Source organism: Chlamydotis macqueenii, chromosome 2 (genome assembly GCF_036417535.1).
Source record: "Chlamydotis macqueenii isolate bChlMac1 chromosome 2, bChlMac1.mat, whole genome shotgun sequence".
Taxonomy (NCBI): domain Eukaryota; kingdom Metazoa; phylum Chordata; class Aves; order Otidiformes; family Otididae; genus Chlamydotis; species Chlamydotis macqueenii.
This window is the reverse complement of record NC_141557.1, coordinates 56855490-56878733: the sequence shown is the minus strand read 5'-3', so window position 1 is coordinate 56878733 and position 23244 is coordinate 56855490. Positions and strand designations below refer to the sequence as shown.

Below are 23244 nucleotides of genomic sequence, written 5' to 3'. Positions count from 1 at the left end.
AACTGTGAAGCATTAAGTCTGCCTCTTGTTGAACATAAATTGTAATGCTTCTTTCTTTTTTTAGCTGTCTCTGATCTTAACCTTTTCCCAATATAGCATTAAAGATACATTTTTTTGGATCACCTGGGTTTTGTGAGAAGTTAAGTACAGGCAGTCCAAGATATACTTGAGATTCAGATAAAACATAATGATCAGAGGGCTGGAGCACCTCTCCTATGAGGACAGGCCGAGAGAGCTGGGGTGGTTCAGCCTGGAGAAGAGAAGGCTCTGGGGAGACCTTATAGCAGCCTTTCAATACTTAAAGGGAGCCTAAGGAAAGATAGGAATGAACTTTTTAGAAGGATCTGCTACGATAGGAAAAGGGGGTAATGGTTTTTAAAAAAGAAGGAGGCAGATTCAGACTGGACATAAGGAAAAAATGTTTTGCAGTGAGGGTGGTGGAACACTGGAACAGGTTCCACCTGTGGAGCATCTACCACCACAGGAGAGGCGGTAGACGCTCCATCCTTGGAAATATTCAAGGTCAGGTTGGACGTGGCTCTGAGCAACCTGATCTAGTTGGAGATGTCCCTGCTCCTTGCAGGGGGCTAGACTGGATGACCTTTGAAGGTCCCTTCCAACCCAAACCATTCTATGATTCTATAAACCTAAAAGCTGAATCATTGGCAGAAAAAAATGGGAAATACGCAACTAAAAAGTAAGAGTAGAAAACATGAAAAAAAAAGCAGACAGGTGGAAAGAATGACATGATCATGATAGGGCTTGTATGCATGTGCAAATGGACATACACTACATTCATGTACACTACATCAGAAGGGCATATATCTGCGGGCACTGATGCATGCTGGGTTGTTGAAAAACTTTTTAGCTTTCAGTCACCACCTGCTCTTCTTTCACCTACTTAGGGTATTTCTACTGAAATAACCTGTGAGTTATGCCACAAATATTCAAAATGATCTACAAATCCACAAGTTATAGAAGTGTGCCGGTTCACCACAGAGTCATCTCTGCAATCATGTCTGCTGGTTTTATAGAGGTTATCTGAGGGTATGGATTATTTCAGGACAGATTTTAAGTGCTGGTTACTTTTATAAAGGATCACGCATTGTGAAATTACAATAATATTCTTCTCTCTCCCATCCCTCCTTCTTTCCAGGACTAAGGAAAGCAGACAAGGAAACAAAAGGAAGATATTTCAAGAAAAGTAATTTATTCTTTTCCTTTACACTGGCTGCTGGAAAATCCTTGGTTACTGAAAATCCAATCAGAACTGAAGTTGATTGCATCTATCAGCTCCAGCAGAGACGAAACTTCATTTGAAGGACTGCACACAGAGACGCTCAGGGCAGGCTTCAGATCTTGTTTTGGCAAGTTTTATGACCTTTCTTTCCCTCTGCGTGTCTGGGTCTTTGTCTGGCTGCTGCTCTGAGGCAAAGAAATCCTCCCAGTGCTTGAAACCAGCCACGTTAGGGAATGCTAGTTGATGAAATTTGCTGAAAGTTGCTGAGAGAGAGACCGGGCACATAGTTGCCCACCTTGGCTTAAGATCATACCTCATCTTGTATTCAGATACAAGCGATACGGATACGCGGACACGAGAAGAGGACTTGTGCCTACTTCCCTGCTTTCCTCCAACCGTGTCACATTTCCAGCTGTCTGCAGGGAACAAAGCAATCTTCAGCTTAGGAATATGTGATTCCAATAAAACTTCTGTGTAACTAGTGGGTGTTCAGAGACTTTATAATCTGTGTATCTACCCAATAATTTCTCTGTGTTCTCAACTATGCATCAAAGCTTTGTAAAGTTATACTTTGCTTTTGTACAGCAAATCCACCACTGATATATTCAGCTCATTTCTCATCTGTGTGTCCTAAACATTTGCCTCACATCTATAAACCCGCAGGCTACAGCTCTGACTGCAACACAGAGCACAGGGCAGGTTGGTCAGTGCATCCTGAGTCTCCAAAAAGAGACTCCAGAGAAGTCTCCACACTCTTTTCAAAAAAAACAACCCCAAACTTTACTGAACTCTTATAAGTCATTTACATTATACTCCAAAGCAGCTGTCCAAAGCTATAGCAAAATAAATAATTTTAAATAGTCAGGCAAAGAAACACAACGTAAATGATAGGCAAATTATATCTAGCCTAAATTTGTGCTTTGAGAGAAAAACCCACTGAATCAGCAGGAAGACCTATATTCTTCAGAGGATATGGCTTTCAGATTACCATGTTCTATACCAATAGACTTAAAAACCATAGCCACACCTTTTTAAGCATCTTTCCCTGCAGACTAAGCTTCCTGTTCCCTTTTCACCTGGCAGTGTGTCTGAGTCCCAGCAGCAGATACTGTTACACGAAACACTACCTTCAAGAAATAAGATGAACCTCTGACATCCTAATGTTGTTTTAGAAATCACTGATCTCTTACAAACATCATAGATATTTAAAAAATAAACCTATATCCTGTAATTCTGCTGCATTTACCAAGTTTTCCTGATGTCCTATTTTCATGTCATCACAGAGGTATCACAAGAGTTTTACAAAAAAAGCCCCTTCACTGCCGCAACTCCATCTGCTTATTTTGTCTTGCTCATTGTGAGCTCTAAGAGTCATTTGGGATTTTATTCATGGCTTTGAATAAGCCATGAGTTCGTGTTTTTCCCTGTATACTTTTTAAAATATATTCAACTTCATCTGAATGCTTATCCACACAAACAGTTGTCTCTCAGCTAATATTTGCATTCCTTCTTCAACACGAGTCATTTCTTCTATACTCAAATCTAATGACCATGGCTTAGTATGCTAATTTTCCTGGATGGACACATCAGTCAGAAACCTTGCCGCTGCGCTCTTCAGCATGGCTAACACTTGCTCATAAATCCTCTGCTATGTCTCATCAGCTAATAAGAATTAACAGCAGATTAAAGACTATGACAACAACTTCCATTTGAGAATTTCTAACCCTTTCAGAATACATTAATTCTTAGCATATACCTGAGACGTAACACATTACCACTCACATCTGACAAGAAAAATAAAGGTGTCCCACAGCAGTGCTCTATTACAAAGCCAGGCAAGACATGAAAAAAAGCTAAACTAATTTGAAATGGCAGGTACTAAACATGGATCATCATTAGCCAGATTAGAATCTGAACAATTAGAATTCATGCATTAACTCAGCTATTCTTGAAAAAGTGTCAGTATGATCTTAATAACCACCAGAATACAGGCTTCTTATCTTGATGAAAACGCAACTACCTCCCAGAAACACTGGACTGGAACTTACCTCCTGGGTCATGGAGTCTAACACATACAATTGGTACATCTCATCCCAACTGATTCAGATTTCTCAGCTAATTAACACCATCCCTGCTTCCAAAGTCTACTACCTCAGCTGCAGTTCTACACAAAACCACATGGCTATCATCCACACTTAAACCTCCTCTCTCTTTCTGTATTCGTATATCAACATACAAAGAACTTCCTCAGCTCATAAGTACGGGAGGATATCAGCTTTTGAAAATGCTTGCTTATGCCTTCAAGAAGAATCTCATTTTGTATTAAAAACTGTGCTAGAGGAGATCCAGATCAGAATCACCTGATGCTCTTATATGCTTCTAAAGCACCTTAGAAGAAGATAAGTAAAAGCAGACACAGTAAAACTATAAGCAATGCTAACTGCTACAGAGATAGAAAATGAAGAGCTTCTAATCTCTGTCTCCATTCATCCTGGAACATGAGGAAAGACAGTGAAATTGAACAATAGTAGATTCAAAATTGAGGAAAGTAAGGGGTTTTTTTTTTTATTGTGAGGACTAACTAAAAGGCAAATTTATTATCGCAGAGACACAGAAATGACAATAATTTGACAAGACTAAAAAAAAAAGGTGATAGATGGCAATCAAGAATACGCAGAATTTCTGTAACATACAGCAAGAAAGAAGTCAAATAGGATACCAATCCATGACCTATGCAATTGCTTACTAGGTGTGCCTACCTTACCGATTTATTGCACAGGCCTTCTTTTTTTTGTGCAGATTTGACTTGCATCTTTATGTGGTGGCTTGTGATACGCATCCAAGCATACAACTGATGAGTCCAAAATGACCTCCCTGCTGCAATGACTTCCAGTCATCAAGCACCTCACTTGCAACACGGACACAAATTTTTTCCAGCGGCTAGCCCCCTATGCCTATCCAGTGCACACTGAGAAAGGGCAACTGGTGAAAATGTTATGCCCAGTAAAGTCACAATGTGGACAAGCAGTCCTGGAAACATAATGGAGCACAGAAAACCAAACCCTGGCCCTTTCCTCTTTATGCTTGATCAGGCAGACATACCCAATATGACCTGGAGGATTTCATGCCCATGCACTGCAGGATTCTTGTAGCTTACATGGTCCCTGATGGACTAGCTGGATACTTGAGAGGATTCAGCCTGGCAGCATTCCTGTTCCTTTTTCTCCCCCAAGTGAAAAGTTTATTTTTTTAAAATCGAGATTGTGCCAAGTACAAATAGTGCTCTCAACTAAACGATAGTCTAATACGTTAAAAAAAAAAGAGTCTAGAACACAATGTGCTTTTTTTTTTTAACCCATTACAGCAGGCCTCCAGAGCATCCAGTGAAACAGGTCAATGTGTACAAAACTGGCAATAACAAATTAAACTGATAAATGCAGGGGGGAAGAACAGAAATAATCTATTTTGTAAAGCAACATCTAAACAAACCTTTTTGCAACTTCTGATCTGACACATACAGGAAAGGTGTGTCATGTAGCCTAAACTACCTCTAGTAAATTAGCTGGTGTTTGCCCACAATCAGATTTGTGCCTTGTAACAGCAGGTAACTCCCAGAAGGGAGGCAGCAGGTGCTTCAGTCAGCCTATCACCTTCACCTCTGAAGCACAATCCACGAGTCCAAATTCTTCCTTCCTCCTTCAACAAAACTTGAAATATCTGCCCTCAGTCCCACCATATAATCTGAGGAACTGCACTGTTTGTCATGGATCTGACCAGATGCGGGAGGGAGTACGTAAAAATGTAAAAGGCCAAAGCATGGATGGTTATACTAGTGCAGTGTGCTCAACAGTTGCTGATCTTTCTATAATTTACTAAACTACAGAAGGGAGTAATATGATGCACAGCTATTAGTATGGCTATTATATGAACATAACAAGAGACATTCAGAAAGCAAGTGGCTGGGAAATACCAGACACGTATTGAACCCATTAACAAATAAATGGCTTGTGTAATGATCTTCTTGGTGTTGCTGAAATAAAATCACTCCAGTTCCCATCTGTCATGCTTTTTATTTCTTCACTTCAACTCGGTGCTGCACTGTAAGTCTGCTAATTAAACCACAAATCTACATTTTGAAGTTCATACAGGACCAGATACCCAGCAAGGTCAAATTTGACCCAAGTGTTTTCTTTGAAATGACGTGTGCAAATGAACTAGGGCAACAGGGAGAGGCCCAAAATTGGTGCAACTGATCTGTAAACTGACGAGTAGGCTGTGGGCAGTGATACCAAGGGATGGCTCAGCAGCTCCACAATTAGCACTGCTTAATTAGAGTCCATGAGAGGGCAAGAAGTTGATAACATTTTAATGGGACACATGCAAATGGCAGCCTTAACCTTGCTTTTTAGTCTGTCCCTACTCTGCTTTTCTGACTGCATAACTGCATGTTCAGGCTAGCACAGGAGGAAAAAGTCTGATGGACGAACATTTAAAGAACTATTTTACTTAATAATTTAATAGATGCCAGCTTTTTCTTATGTCATCTCTTCCCTGTTTAAATCCATTGCAGCTATGCCTACAGTAATGCATTATGTGTGAAGCTACGAGGCGCTTAAGCATGCCTGCACTGGTAAAAGAGGACTAAAGAAGACAATGTCAAGACCTCTGCAACTTCCACTTCAGATTATTCACGTTCCACTTTTCAGTGTGCTGAACAGGACACGTGGCCCAGCCACCCTTCTTGTATAGGCACACAGCCTTTCTCTGCTTCAAGTGCCTGGTACACTGCCAGGGATAAATTTGATACATAGGACTAGTTCTCTCACGCTGTAGTATATTACCTGGATTCACCACAGGATGCAAAAGGGCACTGGCTTTCAACGCATCAGCAATATGTGCAGAGTCGCTGCTTGACATAGTGCTCTGTGTCAATTGTTTCAGAGCGGCACAGGCAGAGTGCTCAACGTCCTCCTTGGTGACGAGTACAATATCTGAGAGAAGTGCTGTGCTGAGCCACGCTGACCCGCTGCCCTGCATCGCGCTCACACCACACAGGTGGCTCTTTTCCCTCTTCTCCTAGATGTGCAGTCCTTGAAGACGCATGTGAAACATGCAGGTGATTTAATGCAGAAAAAGCACTGAAGAGTATTCTGGGGACATTTCTTGCATAAAATCCTTTCCAATCCTTTCTGATTTTTGGCACCAAATCTAATTTTAGATTCTTGTATTTGAAATTCCATTATGATAATCAAATACAGTACACCTTCGTCTTTCATACAGACGTATCAGGAAATTACAGAGACAGCGAAATTAAGTAAAATTTAATATGCAAACAGACATGCGCTGGAAAGCAGAGGCATGCCTTCTGCTTTGGAACATTAAAAAAGAACATACCTGTATGTTGAGAGTTATGGGCTGCTGCTCAGGAAATCAATGCTGATGTTCACAAAGAAAATTGTTTGTACCTCCCTGGCTCAATTTGTGCTTGTTAGATAATAAATTCTGAGCACTTACCTCTCGGAAGTGGTATAGATCTATGAATGGGTGGTCACAGGAGTTTGAACCACATCGAGTCGAAGAAGTCGATATCAAGATAGGGAAAAAAAGCCACCAGGCACACAGAACTGGATCATTGTCACTTTAGCAATTGATATATCTGAATTCTGTCACAATGAAAATGCTGCTGGAAGTGACTCTACTTGCTAATTCTATTCCATTTTGAAAGATTCTGCCAATTTGAAAGAAGATCCTTAAACATTTCCAGTAAAGGCACTGGTGTTTCAGCATCTGCTCCGCAACTATTCTGAATCAGGACTGTAAAAGCCAGTATTACTGAACTGCACTCAGAAGAGGCAATCAGTGAAATAAGTTTTCTTAATATGTAAAGAAAATCTCTTGCCAACCATCCCGATTTAAAATGTGAGTAGAAGAAATAAAAGGAAGGAAAAGGTTATTATTTATAACACAGTGGCTATAGTTACACTGCAGTCAGAGACCAATTACAGCCTGGTTACGCTTTCCAACTCCACTAATTCATACAAATGGAGTGCTTGCTACATGACAGGGTAATTGTAGTGTAAATACAATAGTCTTTATGTATCTGGATTCTGAAAAAGCACCAGTGTTACTGAGGTGGCAATAAGAAATAATTTGGACATGTTATCAACCTTAAAATTCTTTGAATCAGTGCTAATTAGGATATAGAAAAGCATAACCAAAAATGTAATTACACCAAGCTAAGGGCCTAACTGTGCAACTATTAGGAGACTGCTCATGTGAGTAAGTATGCTTGAACATAACTGAGTATCGCCAAATTAGGCTGTAAAACACTACCGTGGTTTCATAATGAGGTAAAACAGAAGTGAAAAAAATGAATTAATGACATTTTTCTGCTTTAAGAAACGTGCTGAGGGTTGTTCTCACAATAAAAATCCGTCCCATGTATTTTGTAGCTGGAGAGGGTCAAATTCTGCCAGGAAACCTTTCCTTTCAAATGTGTAATGGCTAGCATACCCATTCAGCACATAGTGGCCTGGAGCCCAATGCTAGATTAGGGCTTTAGGTGATACTATGATATTAAGAGTTGAAAACAATAGAGTATTAATGAAAAACTTTGTGTGTTGCTCCTACTCCTTTCCTTGCTCTCGTTTTTGATTTCACTTCTTTAGAACATTTCAAGACAAGCATACAATGAGTGCACACAGGACTTTGTAACATAAAGTGCTGATGTTTCCTATGCACTTTATGCACAAAGTAAAAATCTTTGCCAGTTCCCTAAGAGGTGCCACTACACCTCTTTCTTCTACCTCTAATAAACTTACTGTGAACCATTACACCTTCTTAACTCCAGACACCATAAAAGTCTTTTGTACACAAGTAACCAAATTGCTTCTTGCATGGTTACAGAAAACCAATGACATCCAGAACCTTCTGTTAAAATGCTGAAGCAATGTAATTGTTTCTTTAAATTCAGAGTCTTATGTTCTTATGTTATACCACTTCATGATGTTACCCTAAACTGGTGGCAAAGTATGAGCATGCGGGATGTGGACAGCACTGCTGCTATTGTGAAAGAAACACCTCGTCAGGAGAAAACCAAAAATGGGCAGGTATTTCTGACAGATCAGAAGCCTACACTGATCACCCTCCTCCCACAGCTTATGGATCAGCTACTTTTTTCAGAATTATTCACTTTGAATGGCTAATCAGTGGAATCCACCCTCCTTTAGCAATTGCTTCTTAGCATATATATTTTCTGTTAGATGCCTTTTTATGTTGAAAGAGATTGTACTCTGGCAGAGAGCACTTTGTATTTGACTGCTGGAGTCTATGCTTCCTTCCAGCTGAGAGCGTATTTCCAGTCGTTTCCCCTGCTCATTTTGTCTCGACATTTTAATTCCTGAATTACTCCATCTCCTTTGCAGGTAATCAAAACAGGAGAAAATGTATACAGGGATGAGTAGAACATAGATGGTACTAACAATGCCACTCCTTACACTGCATTCAAAGGCAGTTGTTAGCTGGGGAGCTCTGCCTTATTCTCATCTCAGGATAAGGAAAGGGGATTCTCTTGCTCAGTCTTGACAAAAACTCAGTCACCTAAGCACATCCATAACTTCCAGAGAAGTGCTGCTTCCCTCCCTGGAAATGCTGAGCCTTTCAAGGTACACCATTTACAATTGTTAAAGATGTACCTGGCTTGCATTCTTTGCTGTGATTAATTGCAGCAGCCTGATGTCATGTTTTCCATAAACTCCTTTCTTTTTTTTTTTACCTCAATTGCTGAATAGTGCAGAAGCCACTAGAAGTTTCTGCTCCCTCTTTATCGTGTTTCTTGAAGTATAATTATTCTCACCCTCTCAAAATCAGACTGTTAGGTTTATTCCATGGTGATGCCCCAGAAACACAGACAATTTTAAAACTCACCTATCACAGAATAATACATGATGCGAAGAACATAGCTGAGATTTTAAGTCCATCCTTTGGAAAGAACAAGAGATACAGCCGCTCATACACAGACACTCTCACAAAATCCCAGCTTGCAGCATATATATGGAAAGGAGGCAGAATGCTTCATTATCAAACACTACTTGGCAGCCCATGCTCTGATGTGACAGCACATAATGCAAATATTTACAGCAGGAAGTCCTCAGGAATGATCAGTCACCACCAAATGTCAGCGGCTTATCAATTGGTAATTCCTGCTGTGGGAAACCCAGCTGAGGCAGCATTTCCACACAAACACAACACAGAGGTGGTCTCTTTCAATAACCAGCTCCAATTTACATGGCATTCCCCATGATGCTAAGTGTATTTGATGAGTACTATCATGATCTATGAGATAGGAACTGCGGTACGAAAGCTCCAGAGGTTTGATCAGCCGTGGTTCTTTGCATCTAATACACAGCGAGTGAATGCTCCCAATTTAGCGAAGATATTTGTCCTGAGGCTAAAACATTGATTCTCCACTTACTGTCTTTTAATTGTGATGTATCCCATTTATCTTTCTAGGCTATCAACTCTTAGGGGAAAAGGTTATTCTTTTTCATTTTGTATGCTGTTCTCACGCCTGCTTCATTTTACTGCAAAAGAGGCACGTTCAGGTTAAATCATTTTCACACTAGCAAGACACCACTTCCCTATTGCTAGAAATAATTGCTGTAACTTGTATTGTTTTTCTACAATAATGTCTGATGTGAGGACGAATTCATGGTGACAACATTATGAATAAACTAAAAGTGACAAATAGATGTTGTAAAAATGTTCTTTTCTACTGAGAAAACTGTTTGCTCATCCACACCATAGTAATGTTTATGCTTTAGCAGTATAACTACTGTGGACAAGCAACACTGCTTTCAGGATATCACTAGTCCAAAAAAAAAAGAAGCCAGCCAGGATGTTCCTTTTTTCCAGAATTAAAGGTGCTCCGCTTTACCGCCATCACCCCCAGGCCTATCCACTGCCCCAAATTCACATTTACGCTCCTGCCATGTATGAATTGGCCAAAGTGCACAGCCCTTTGCTCCCAGATATTCAAGCTTGGTGATTCACAGGCGATAAAATGTGACAGGACTTTTCACTGACAAACGAACTGCAGGGCATCCTCATCAGCAGGCAAGGCAGCTCTAATAACTGGGTTACAGCGCAAGGAGATAAACTCAAATGGAGCAGAACATTCATAATACAAGAAATGCGAGATGCTACTCAGCCTAAAGCACCATTGGTGCTATACAAAGACTAACACAGCAACTTTTTTTTTCCCCTTTGGAAGCAGGATTCCTTTTAACTGCCAGTTAAAGACATTCTCGGCAGCGCATGAACAAGAATGGCAACCACTTACAGCCCCCAGCATGACTACTTCCAGCTTCTTTTCCCTTTTCAATTGCAGCAAACCACAGTTCAGACAATGAAGGTTTTTTGTTGTTGTTGTTGTTTCTTTAAATTGTGGTGTTAAGATACTGCTGGTCATCAGTGTTTGCAGGTCTCACTGACAGACAGGATGGGACATGCACCAAGCAGCCAATATGCCAGCTGCTGCCCCCGCCACGGGAGATGCCACATGGACGGAGGCTTGGACAGAATCCGCTTGGGTGGCTCTGGCATCAGCTGCAGATAAGCCTGTGCTAGCAGTGAAAGCGCTGTCCCCAGAAGGTCACCTGTCCCCAAATGCTGCCTCTGAAAGGACACCTGCTCTGGATCTTTTTCCCAAGCTATGCCAAACAAAAAGGTTTGCTTCTGTCAAACACACAAAGCCTCATTCCCTCCGTCCCCCTGCTGACAGCCTAAGCTTCAGGGTGAATTTGTGATGCCATCACTGCAATGGCAAAACTCCCTTTGGTTCAAGGCACCCAGCTTTTCAAAAACTGTCAGGCCCTATACCCACAGTGGGATCCCTACTGAGATTTTTCTCCCTGCAAAGCTGTTATTTCTAACACACTAGGGGCCTGCTAAGGTCCATACCAAGCCACTCCTAAAACTCCTGACTGCAGAAGAAGGTAGATTTCCAAGCACAGACCACAGGATTCCCTCTTCCAGCAGAAAGCATGTGCAGGAACCCGTTCCAGGATCTGAAGAAGGTTCCCTCTGAGCAGTGCCCCCCTCTGCACCCAGGCCACACTGGTCAGAGGACCACAGTTTTCGCTGGTACTGTGAGACATGGCACGCCTGGGACCCCTGGGGCAGTGCTCTGAATCACCGGAGCAATGAAAACAACTGAGAAACTTGATGCATCCAATTTGATCATGGAGAGCACCAAGTGTCAAGTTTCACTAGAGTGAGAAGTCTCGGGGACCTCAGATGAGCTACAGGCATGGCACTAGACTGTCACGGCCCTTAAATGATCACACAGAGAAACAGGGGAAAATAAAACAATCTATCACTTCCCTGCTCAGCCGTGCTCAAATTATGATTCAAGACACAGGAAAAAAGAGATGGGGATGCCCATTCAGTACACTTCACTGTGGAGCTGCTGCAAAGAGATGGGGAAGGACCAGCAACACGGATAAGGAAAGCTGTGCATTTACTCTCTGGCTGATGATGGATGAGTGCATAGCAAAGTATGAACCAGTGCTACTTCTTTTGGAGAAGAATTTTCTGAGCATTGTTCCAAGCCATTATTTAGGAAAAATATGTTTTAAAATAGATATAGCAGTTTATTCAGGGATTTCTGTAATATTTTTTCCCCTCTCTCCTTCCACTAAAAAAACCCAACAAAACCAAATCCCACTAGTGAAATTTTCATTAGTGAAATCACAGTCAAAAGGTGAGTGCCTATGTGTGCTTGCAGTTCTAAGGATAATGTCTGCACTTTGCATGGCGCTACCCGTGTCCCAGCAGCAGCCAGTGCAGAGGAATACAAGAATCCAGGAAAAGGCTAGGGCTGGGAAAATCCCTTTTTGTCTCCTTCCCCATCTGTGCAGTGAGGGTAACACCACTTTCCAATGGCACAGGATGCTGTGAAACATTCAACAACTTTAGCAGTGGACATGTACTGCAGAAAGGCAGATGGAGAAAGCCATCTGATGGTTTCAGCTGGGACTGGAGTTTGGAGGATCAAACTGAGCTGAAAGCCTTCACATAGGCAAGAACCAGTCCATGATTTTTCTCTAAACTCTAAAGGAGTTTTCAAATCTTTATCATTGTTTTCCTCTTGCACTCATACAGGAAGATCCCTCCAGGTTCATATTGCATAACCTTTGTTGTTATTCCTTTGCTTCTGTTGTCTGCACTGCTTAGTATTTGCCTTACAATGCACCAAATATTTATGTCATGCAGCAAACAATAAATAGAAGACAACAGAAAAACTGATGCTGCACTTACAACACTGCTGTCCTCTCTGGTCTGCAAAAGAAACCAGCAAAAACACACAGACTATTCTGTAACCCAGAAAAGCACGAAAAATTAGATGATGTGAAGAGAATGCTATTTCCAAGGACACTAGTTTGGCCCTCAAAATGAAAACTGTTATCTGATACCACTTTTTATCATATTTTCTTTTTCAGCCATGTACAGTATACTCAGCTGAAGGTCATAACAGGTGTTTCTTTTTCTCATCTGGTCGCTGCAAAGACCATGAGTACTGCACAAAGAGGACTTTCTTTTAAACATGAGTCCTGTTCAGCTGAAAGTGAATGGCTGCTTAAGGCACTTTATTTCACCATATATATACACATATAAAGGCCTCAATCGAAGAACTTGTAGAGGTTACATATTTGCACATTATAAAGACACTGGTCCGCACACATTCTTCTTTTAGCTTAAAACATACTGTTGATACTTAATAATGATAGAGCTACTCTTTCACACTAGATCTGAAAAATTTGCTTAATTGATTCAAACTCACGGCTAAGACGTGGATGTAAATTGGGGAAAAAAAAGCTATTGTAATCTCTCAGCATACTAGGATTTGTTGGCTGGCTTAAGTTTCAGAGAAGGCTGTGACTAAATCAATGACATCGATTGTCCCCTCAAATTGATGATAACCAGGAAACAAACAGCAAGTCCTGTGTAAACAAGACACTACACACTATAGGCTAAAAAGAACTTTATAGCATCCCACAAAATGAAGACATCCAAGTCCATACCATAATGTTCCTCTGAAGAAGGAAATTCTTCAGGCTCTGAAACTGGTGAATAGCTTCACCATGAGCATGTGAGAAACGCTTATCGAGACATTGATCTCTTTTATTGCTAAAAGACACGCCATCAGCCCACACCCAACATCCAGTTTGCAGCTCTTTTATGCACCAAAATAAGGTGAAGAAAACTCACCAAAAATCTCTACATGCATTAAAGGTGAAAAAAAAAAAAAATTCTTCCTGGCTCAGGTGCAACCAGGCACAACCAACACACAGTACATGAGACTTTTCAGCATTTTTAGAAGTATGAACTTTGGACTGTTAAAAAAACCTCAAACAAACAAACAAAAAAACCCAAAATCCTGAACTTTCAAAATTTAAGCTTCAGTGATGTTCACTGAAACCAACATACACCCACAGGTAAGACAGTTCTTTCCTGAACCCATCTTCCAGATTAAACAACATCTGAGACAGTAATTTTCTAACGCTGGTTGGACTAAAACTCCTCAGCTCATGCAGACCTCTGCCAAGATGAGCCTAGCAGGCAAGAAAGCTGTTAGCGAGGCCAGACAAGCTCTGGAGGTCAGCAAGTTTCCCTGCAGGCTTCTAAAAACATATTTCACTCTCAAGGTGACCAAATTTTCCAAACTCATGCAAGATATATAGTTTTAGAGCCATTTGAGCCATAGAGCTTTCTAAGCTCTAGCAAATCAAAACTGGTGTCAATGAAGCCTCCATCTATCAAAAGTGATCCTCAGTACCGTGAAGGATTGGGACCTGAATGTCCAGTTCTTATCACTGATGGGAGGGTGTCATAGTGTAGCTGTTCCTGGAACTCAGAGGCACTGCTATGAAAATGGTCGTGCCTTGATTTTTTAAAAAAAACATCTTAAAATAGGAAAATCTTATCAATTCTCTGGACATTTACTGTATTTAAAGCCCAAGAATCCCAAATCCTTTAGAGGTATCACTCAAGTCTCGCAACATCCAGCAGAGAGAAGATAACTTTACAGAATGGGATACAGATAGGACATGGGACTTGCCCCAGATCAGAGAAGTGATTCATGGCAGATTGAAAGCTGAATCCACATTCTCTTGGCATACAAACCCATATTGTAACTGAAAGACTACTCTTTTCTCTGTACCACAGTGCACTGAAGAGCAAGAGCTCAGTTTTCATATAAAAATACACAAAACTGGCAGAGAAAGCAAGGCATAGCACAGTGACAGCAGGGAATAAACATGGAAAAAAATAAAAGACCAGCATAACTTACGGGAGCTGCATTGTTTTTCACTGTGACACTCGGAGTTGTGGCTCGTAGTGCCCCGCTCACGCCATGGTAATATTTGAAGCAGATCTTTGTTTCAGCTAAAAAAAGATAATTATTTTAGATTAGAGGAATTGCCACAGAGCACCTGCACGGTCAGTTGCAGCTCACAGGCACAAGGCTGGTTGGCAGTTAAACAGTGAGTGATTCCTTCCAGGTTGGTTGACACAACAGCATACCTCCTGCTTCTGATCCTCCCCTTTGCCAGAGTGAAATTTAGAGTTCAGTTCCTGGGACTTAAAAGAGTTAAAACACCAACCTCTTCTGAGCAGCCATTACAGACAGACAGACCTTGGAGTACCTGACCAGCATCCTTTAGCCACATTAGGAAGAAGATAACTAGGGACAGAGAAACCCTTCCTGTTCAGACATACCAAACACTAAAGTGCAGAGAAAGTGAGAAACTTCCTTAGGACAAGATTGTGTAGTTGCTCACTGACAGGTTTCACTGAGTTAATTTGTTCTGGCCTTTGTCAGAGCAAGGACATAGATCGACACAGATTACCTGCTCTGGCAGTTACTACATTAAAGTATTTTTCAGAAACAGTACAGTACGACAAGACCTCATCTTAGTGTCTTTCCACCAACCTCTAAAAATTTGGATTAGGTGAGGAACACAAGCAAGACCATGACTTTGGACTCACAGTGCTGCCTTTTGCCACGTGCACTGACAGTCAAATAAATAGAGTGAGTGAAGGAAATCTATTTCAATAACTGTATCAAGGCACATTAGTCAACAAATCAGCTTCATGTTCAATCATCCCCTTATGACCCACCTTCTTGTCTGCTGCAAGAAGGAAAGATACTTTCAGCCAGCTTCTCTGTTTGTAACTACAAATAGACAACAAATTGCTAGTATGTGCCATAAATCCCACTCACTCACTTGCCTGGACCTGGTGACTTGCTGGTGCACATCCTGCAGGCAGGAGTTTCCTTCCATAGTAAACCAGGATGTGAACTGGTTTGATATGTGCCTACAAACAGCCAGCACACAGCAAATATGCATTGCATGTATGTAACAAGTATGTTAGTGGGATATGAAAAATGCCTGTTTAAATAAAAGAGGCATTCACATCTTGCAGATTTAACTGGATAATGCCACAGAAGTTTTCAGCTGCTCCATAATATACTTGAAGGTGCTTCTCATAATCAAGTTTTTAACACCTTGCTTTGCAGCTGCAGCTGAGGCCCAGGGAAAACACCAACCTTTGCCTGCAGAGCCACAACACCGCTCACTGGAACTACAGTGCCTATGCAAGAAAATACTAAGGAATGCCAATGTTTTAACATACAAATTGCATTGCTGTTTTAACATCAGTAAGAAAATAAGTGAAATCAGTGCAGCTGTGACAAAAGATTATGCAATGTTAAGAGCTGGGATCTTGGCCACAGATTACGGTGCTATGATCTGTGGTTTGGTAGACCCAAAACCAACTGTGCAGTGCGTCACGCGGAAACAAAATGTGAAGACATGAAAAGCAGTGGAGACCCTCAAAAATGCAGGCCTGAATTGCTTACCCTGACATCTACAGACAGGAACACAAGAGGAAAAATAAGTCCTGATTTGTTTTTTGAAAGACAAAATTGTTTCAGTAGTGTAAAACCTTCCTAACTTTCAAATGTGACTTGGGAAACAAAAACCAAAGACCTTATGTTCTAAAGCAGTTTGAGTGCTTCTCATTTCCAGGTGCTTCTCAGCACTACTCCCTGAGGAGGAATCAGGGACCCACAGTCCATCGACAAGAAACACAGTGCCAGCGCAGATAATCTGCCACCATATTTTCTATCTGCACAGCTCATTCATCATCAGACGACCAGGTGCACTTTTCTGCTCACAGGGTGCAAATACACATCTCTCCCACTATAGCAAAGATGCATACAAGTCTCCCTTTTACTTCACAGCACTCCACAAGAAGTGGAACAGGCCACAGAGTCCTTCAGCACCTCCATGAGGGCTGCGTGGCCCATCCTGAGGTTTAATTCACAACTATGCCCCAAATGAACTGCAAGTTTAAGAGATTTACTTGAGGTCTCAGTGCAGCTGAGCAAGCGACCCTGTTGTTGCACCTGGGAGCAGTAGTTGTTTCCTTTTGGCAGCAAAAAAAAAGCTGGATAGCTTGTGGGACTGAAAAACTGCAAGTCCAGATTGAATTTTCATGTTGTAATTTTCTCTACAGGACTTTTAACAGCTCAGCAGCTAACTCATTTACTCACTGAGCAGACAGCAAAAGCTGAGGATATCACAATAGCTAAAACATACAGTTCTCACCAATTATTCAAATCTTAATTTTCCTCTCCTCTGGAGATTTTTAGCTACAGTTTGCATGGACCATTCAGAGCTAGAATAAAGAGAAGCTTTTTTTTTAAAAAAAAAAAAAAAAAAATTCATGCAGTTAATAACATATAACTTCAGGTATGAGGTCTGAACAACAATGTTCAGACCTCACAGCAGGAAATCCTGCCGCAGGTTGACAATTAGGAAATCAGTTACCATGTACATTGGGAAACTATGGTTAAAAAAAAATCATCTATTTAATTAAACTAAAAGTACTGGACAGAGAGAATAGGAGAAGGAAAGAATATATCCTTATTCTGGATATTAGTATTGCTTTCAAGGACAAAGTATTACCGAGATGACTGAATATGTATTTGGAAAGAACCATGGGGGTAATGAAGATTCCTCTCAGTTTCACACAACTACCATTTCTAAATTAATTTTCAATCAAACTGCCTGCATACAGATGCAATCTGGCAAGAAGGCAGCCCTAAGAGATGCAAGTGTTACACCCAATTCGAAACAGTGGCAGACGTGGAACCATTCTTCAGACAGTATTTAAGGTGGTGATCAACAAATGTCAAAAGTTTCATTCAGAGAGCAGATCTGATAGCAAGAAGCCTTATGGGTGCCTTCACAGCTTGAGAAATTGCTCCAGAAACATCGGGGGAACAACATTGTCTTTTTTCTTGGCTCCTTCCACCCTTTTCCCAGATCTTTTTCAGAATGAAAATATTAGGAAAGTGGCTATTGTAAGTAGATAGAAAAAACTTTAACAAGTATAAAGCTTGCAAAATTACATACGGTATCTTTATGTGCAAAAACGCCACTTAAATCCTAGTTGGGCTTTTTTTTTGGTTGGGAACCATTCTTTCCAAATAACATTGTTGGTGCCATATTTTTCATTTCAACAAAATCCTAACATTTTAATCTGTCTGGAGGTTGTTCTAGCATTCCTGAATCACCTCTGAGACATTTCCAGAACAGATGCAGACATTCACTGGCTTGGTACCACTGCCTCTGTGGATGAACAGAAAGCACTGGAAGTATAGGCAAGGCAGCGATAGAAGTTAACCTGAGTATTATCCAGCTGGCATTTGTATGTAATATGCAGTTACACGGGCTGACTGCATTGTAGTCTTGTAGATCAGCTTGTTCTGGAATAAAAGAGACCATTTAACTCTGTCCTGCTGCCCTAGCTACATGGCACAGTGCATAGGTCAGGAGCAGGTGTTGCCCGGTTAATCTCCAGTCATAAACAAATACATGCCATTGTTTTTTTCGTCTCAGTAATTATGAGTAGCAGCTCACTGGATCAGGTAATGAAGTTAGGATGTTAAAGTCAAGAATTAATGAGGTTCAATTCTCCTTTCAATTAGCATAAATGGCAGTTAGACCGGTAAATCTTCCAAAAGATAAGATGTCTAAACATGCTCAGAAATACTCGTGCCCATGACAATTACTAAACTACTCAGCAGTTTTCATGGATCAAGAGAAAACATCGTTGTATTTCCTTTACACCAGGCTTAGTAATTCCATTGTGCCATGGCTGTGTTACAGCCTTCCACCACACTGATATAAACAAGACAGTCCCTAGTTGAATGCTCAGACCCACTGCTGTAACCAGGACGGGTGTAGAAAATACAGCTGCCCGAAAGCAAGGCTCCCAAGGCAGGGTAATCAGAGCCAGGCAACAGGAGAGGCGATACTGTTTTGCTCCTTGCACCACAGCCTGCAAGCGCCTCTGTGGGCCACATATGAGGGACGCTCTCAGTGAAGTGAGTGGAGTTAGGATGTAGCCCATCCCCAGAGGCAACTCCTCATTCAGAGGAAAACTCTAAGAAGTCTGAGTTTTGCGAGAGAACAACTCTGCCATGGTGCTTCACCCCTCTCACAAGAAGAAAAAAATCCAATCTGCAGAAAATTATTTCTCTGTCAAAGCCCTGAATTACCTCAGTTACCAAATCAGTTTTGGAAATTATCTCAAAAATGAATTTACCAGCTGAACATTACTTTTCTTGGCAATATTCTATACTGCCTCCACAATCACCCAGACCTTGAAAATACCCTGTTCCTTATTAAGCTGAAGTAAGAGAAGATAAATCTAGTAGGGTCTGCTGATTAATTCTAGCTGGAAATATTTGAAATATGTAAGAGGTGTCCTAGTTCCCATCATCCACCCCTTCTTTCCTGTCAGTGTTATTGCTCCTGTTGGTTTAGGTTGGAATGGGCCTTAAAGATCATCTAGTGCAACCCCCTTGTCCTGGGCAGGGACATCTTCCACTAGACCAGGTTGCTCAAAGCCCCATCCAACCTGGCCTTGAACACTTCCAGGGATGGGGCATCCACAACTTCTCTGGGCAGCCTGTTCCAGTGCCTCACCACCCTCAAAAGGAAGAGTTTCTTCCTAATATCTAATCTAAATCTACCCTCTTTCAGTTTAAAGCCATTACCCTTTGATAATGAGGCTTATTTGATACCCTTTCTGTTTAAAACACTTCCATTCCTACTCATCTTCCTCATTTCTTCAGAGTTGTTAAAATTGCCCTAAATCTCTTCTCAAAAGTTCACTTCCTCTTATAATCCTCTGCTCCTCACTTACTACTCTGATCTCATAGGCTTAGCTCTCACTTAAAAGAGGATTTAATCTCTCAAATATAAAAAGAAGCACTGCCAGGATTAAGCAGTTTCCCTTGTTATACTAAAAAAAAAAACCAACAATCCTAGTGGGTATTTCAAGGAAAGACTAAATTTTTTTTTCTTTCAGGCATAGGAAGGAAGGAAGCATCAGTTGGTGTTTCATGGGCCTGTGTGATGCCCCTGAGGCACTTCCACAATCTGGTTGTGATTGACTCCCACGATACTTTTTGTTTCAACTAAATAGTTACAGTGATTAGGCATTAGCTAAGCATTTCTCAGCACTCAACAACCTCTCAGGGAAGCAATGCCAGTCTTAAAAACTGAGTCATTTGCGATCAATTCAATCTATTCCTAAAAGAGCTGTTGTTGCACTTTGGGGCAGATATGGTGCATAAAAAATGAGAGGTGTCAAAAATCAGTAATGAAAAGGTAGCTGTCTTTGGTAAGTGGGTAGGAACCAAGTGAACCAAATCAGAGAGGAAAGACATTAAGTTATGAGTCAAAAGTTTTCCCTAGACCGGACCCAGAAGTGATGTATTATAGCACATATGATACTGTGCTATAATCAGATTGCTACAGGACTGTCCTGAATTAAAGTAGTCACTGTGATCTCTGGAGGTGGAGACAGAATCTCTGGAAGTGGAGACAGAAGGTGTCAAAGTGGAGACAGAGAGTCAATGGAGAGGAGAACTGGGGTTGAATGCAATGGGAAAACTAGGAGAGGCATATGAAAAAAAAATAGGACAGGAACTACAGATGGGAAGCCAAAACAGAGAGAGATTAATGACAGTTTATATGAGATGTTGCAGTACTGGAATTGAGTAAGCAACAGTACCAATATGGAAGTCAAGGGAAGAAGAGAACTGAGATTAGGAGACAACCACTGCACAGAGACAGTGGGCCAGGAGAGACGGGAGAAAGACTAGGACTGTCTAAATGAGAAGAAAACAGGGGAAAAGAAATGATACTGAAGAGCTGAAAATGCAGTGCTCCTGCATCAGCATGACCCTTTCCCTGAGCATTAACAAGTTTTTGATAAATATAGGCAGTTTCTCCTACTACACCTCCTCTGTCAGCAAAGAATTAAGACATTTAACGAAGATAAAAGGTAAGGTAGACCTAACTTGTACTTATAGCATTGATATACAGTACCGTTTCTTCCCATTGTGTATGCCTCCTGCTGCTCCACACAAACAACAGCTCTTATTTCTTGTGCTGTATCAGAAAAACTGCCTCTGTCTGGCCAGTCAAGCTGGTCTGTTACTCAGCCACCTTTAGACTCTGCATTTCCTTAAGAGGTAAACTGCATTTTTCTCACAGTATGTGTCTAGTATCACGACGACCTATGGTTTTCTGTAAGGTGCCTTAGTTTTTAGACAACTAACAGATAAAACCCAAAAAGGCCTAAATAAATGTATTTCTTTAATCCCAGTTGCAGAATTTCTTCCAATTTTCTGACTACTTTTTCCCTGCTCTGCTCTAAAACACGCACAAACACATGTGAACAGACTGTTAAGAGATGTATTTTGAGAAACTGTGAGATAGGAGACTTTAAAATCTCACCTTTCAGATTATTATCATGCTTCCAGGCAAGAAAGAAAAAAACAGTACCCGGAGACAGAATTAAGGCTGACCAGTACATACCAATAATTTCAGTCACAAACCTTTGCAAGGAAACTGCAATAGCTCAAAACCAAGCACCAAAACACCCAGAAAGGTTCTAATCAAGATTAAATTTAAGCCAAAAATACAAACTTGTCAAGATGCAGAAATGCACAGTTAGAACATTCAAATATCCTTAACTCTGCAACAATAAATAATGTAATACAGTATTTGTAGTTGTAACTGACATTTGAAGAACGGATTAGATGAACTTAGTAATTTTATTTCATCTTCAGATGGTGTTGTCACAGACTGCTATTGATCCACAAAGGTTGCACATTCAGGGCTGGAGTCACCTCCTTTATAACAGGAGAGCTGATTATTATCATTTATTGTATCATTGATTCTTTGTTCTGTTGTTATTTGTGATCTCTGGATACTCTCTACTATTGACTTTCACTTTTATGTCCTTTCCTTGCTAATTTGATTCAGTAGCTACCTGCCTCCAACCACCACAAGAGTAGTACAGTAAATGAGTTACATCAATAACTAACGGATAGTAACAGATCCTCACAGTGGGCCAGTCTCCTCTGTCCTAGCTGCATTTGTTTGAGCCCTCAGTGTTACATGCTCCATACTGCATGGATTTTGGGTCAACCTTTGTATAATCCACCTCTATTACTATGCTGTTCGTATGAAGTGACACGCATCTGCTTACCCATGACTGTGCTGTGATAGATTATCGTTACTCAGAAATTTTTCAAGTGTGGTCTCCTGAGCATAAGACAGACAAAATCATGCCATTTTTGCCCTATGAAAACAAAGGTATCCAGGAGTTTCTATTACAGGAGAGATATAACAAAGAGGCTCTGTAAACTGCTATTCAGGAAGAACATATCGATCTAATTTCAATAGGCTGTTGCTTATGTGCTACTCTCAAAAACTGTCCTATTGGCAAGTCTCATTACTAAAGAATGCTAGAAGCTGAAATGGATGTGTGCTTATACATTCATTTCCAGCACTTGAATGTATTTCTCCATACAGGCAGGGTATCTAGCATTGCTGATTACTGAAGTTGCTTGACGTTTTTCATTATAAACCTTATTTTCAGTTGCTTATACATTTTCAAAGAAACACACATTTGGAATAAAATTTTGCCTGCCGAATGTCTGCCTCAGATCTACAGAGATGCACAGCAAGAAAATTTTATCCAGAAATTTGCAGCTATGAAGGAAAGGGAAAACCATGGTTCTTTACCCATTAAAGGTTTCTGAAGACCTTTCATTTTACTTCCCACATTAACACAGAGCAGAAGTCACTATACTAAGCATATATCTTTTGCTATTCCTGTAAAAATACATTAAAATTCAGCCAACTTATAAGCCCCTCAAAAAATTCAGTTCGATATATTCATTTGAGATGTCTTTGATTTTACCATCTAAATGCCCAAGAAATCCTATTTATGCCGAGCATGTTGCAGACTGGCTTTAAGACAGACATTTTCTGTAACACAGATCTAAGCTCTTCCTGTCTGTGCCACGTCCGGGCGCCTCTCCTGGGAGCAGGAGGACTGTATCCCCAGGTATCTCCCTGCTATGTCAAGTAGCATGGAAGAGGAAAATATGAATCCGCTGCTGATTTGCCCCCGTTGAAGGAAGAGATGAAGGCAGCTGGGGGGATTAGGAGCGTGGGGTGGAGAAACAGAAGCCAGGATAAAGACAGGTTAAGATGGTGAAGAAAAAACCTGTGATTTGTGGTGGTCATAGGCCTGAGTAGAGAAGGATTTTGGGTGAGTGGGTAGCAGTGCACTGTTTCAGTCTCGCTAGGACAAATAAACACTGTGAACTGCCTTCAGGGTGGGAATGCAATGCATGTACTGGGGGACTTGTATTTGAGCTCCCAGTTAGGCAAACACATGGAGATGCCAATGGGATTTATGGTCAGTCTGCGGGCTCAGATCCTGTTGAGACAGGCAGGGGTTGGAACACATTAAAACCTACAGCCACCCAGTGGCCCTTGTGAAAGTCTAGTGCATCACAAACAAGGGTCTGTAGCATCAAAGTCCCCGATAAGTCTGGCATT

The 23244-nt window shown here is 41.0% G+C and overlaps 1 protein-coding gene across 2 annotated transcripts in view; it reads right to left on the bottom strand.

Annotated features, from left to right (window-relative positions):
* The window catches only part of HECW1 (HECT, C2 and WW domain containing E3 ubiquitin protein ligase 1), a 265943-nt gene that overhangs the window by 114128 nt on the left and 128571 nt on the right, over positions 1 to 23244 (bottom strand). For both annotated transcript variants that reach the window (XM_086743039.1, XM_086743038.1), the window contains one exon: positions 14592 to 14686. In XM_086743039.1, the coding sequence (XP_086599165.1) occupies positions 14592 to 14686 (95 nt within the window). The remainder of the gene's footprint in view (positions 1 to 14591; positions 14687 to 23244) is intronic.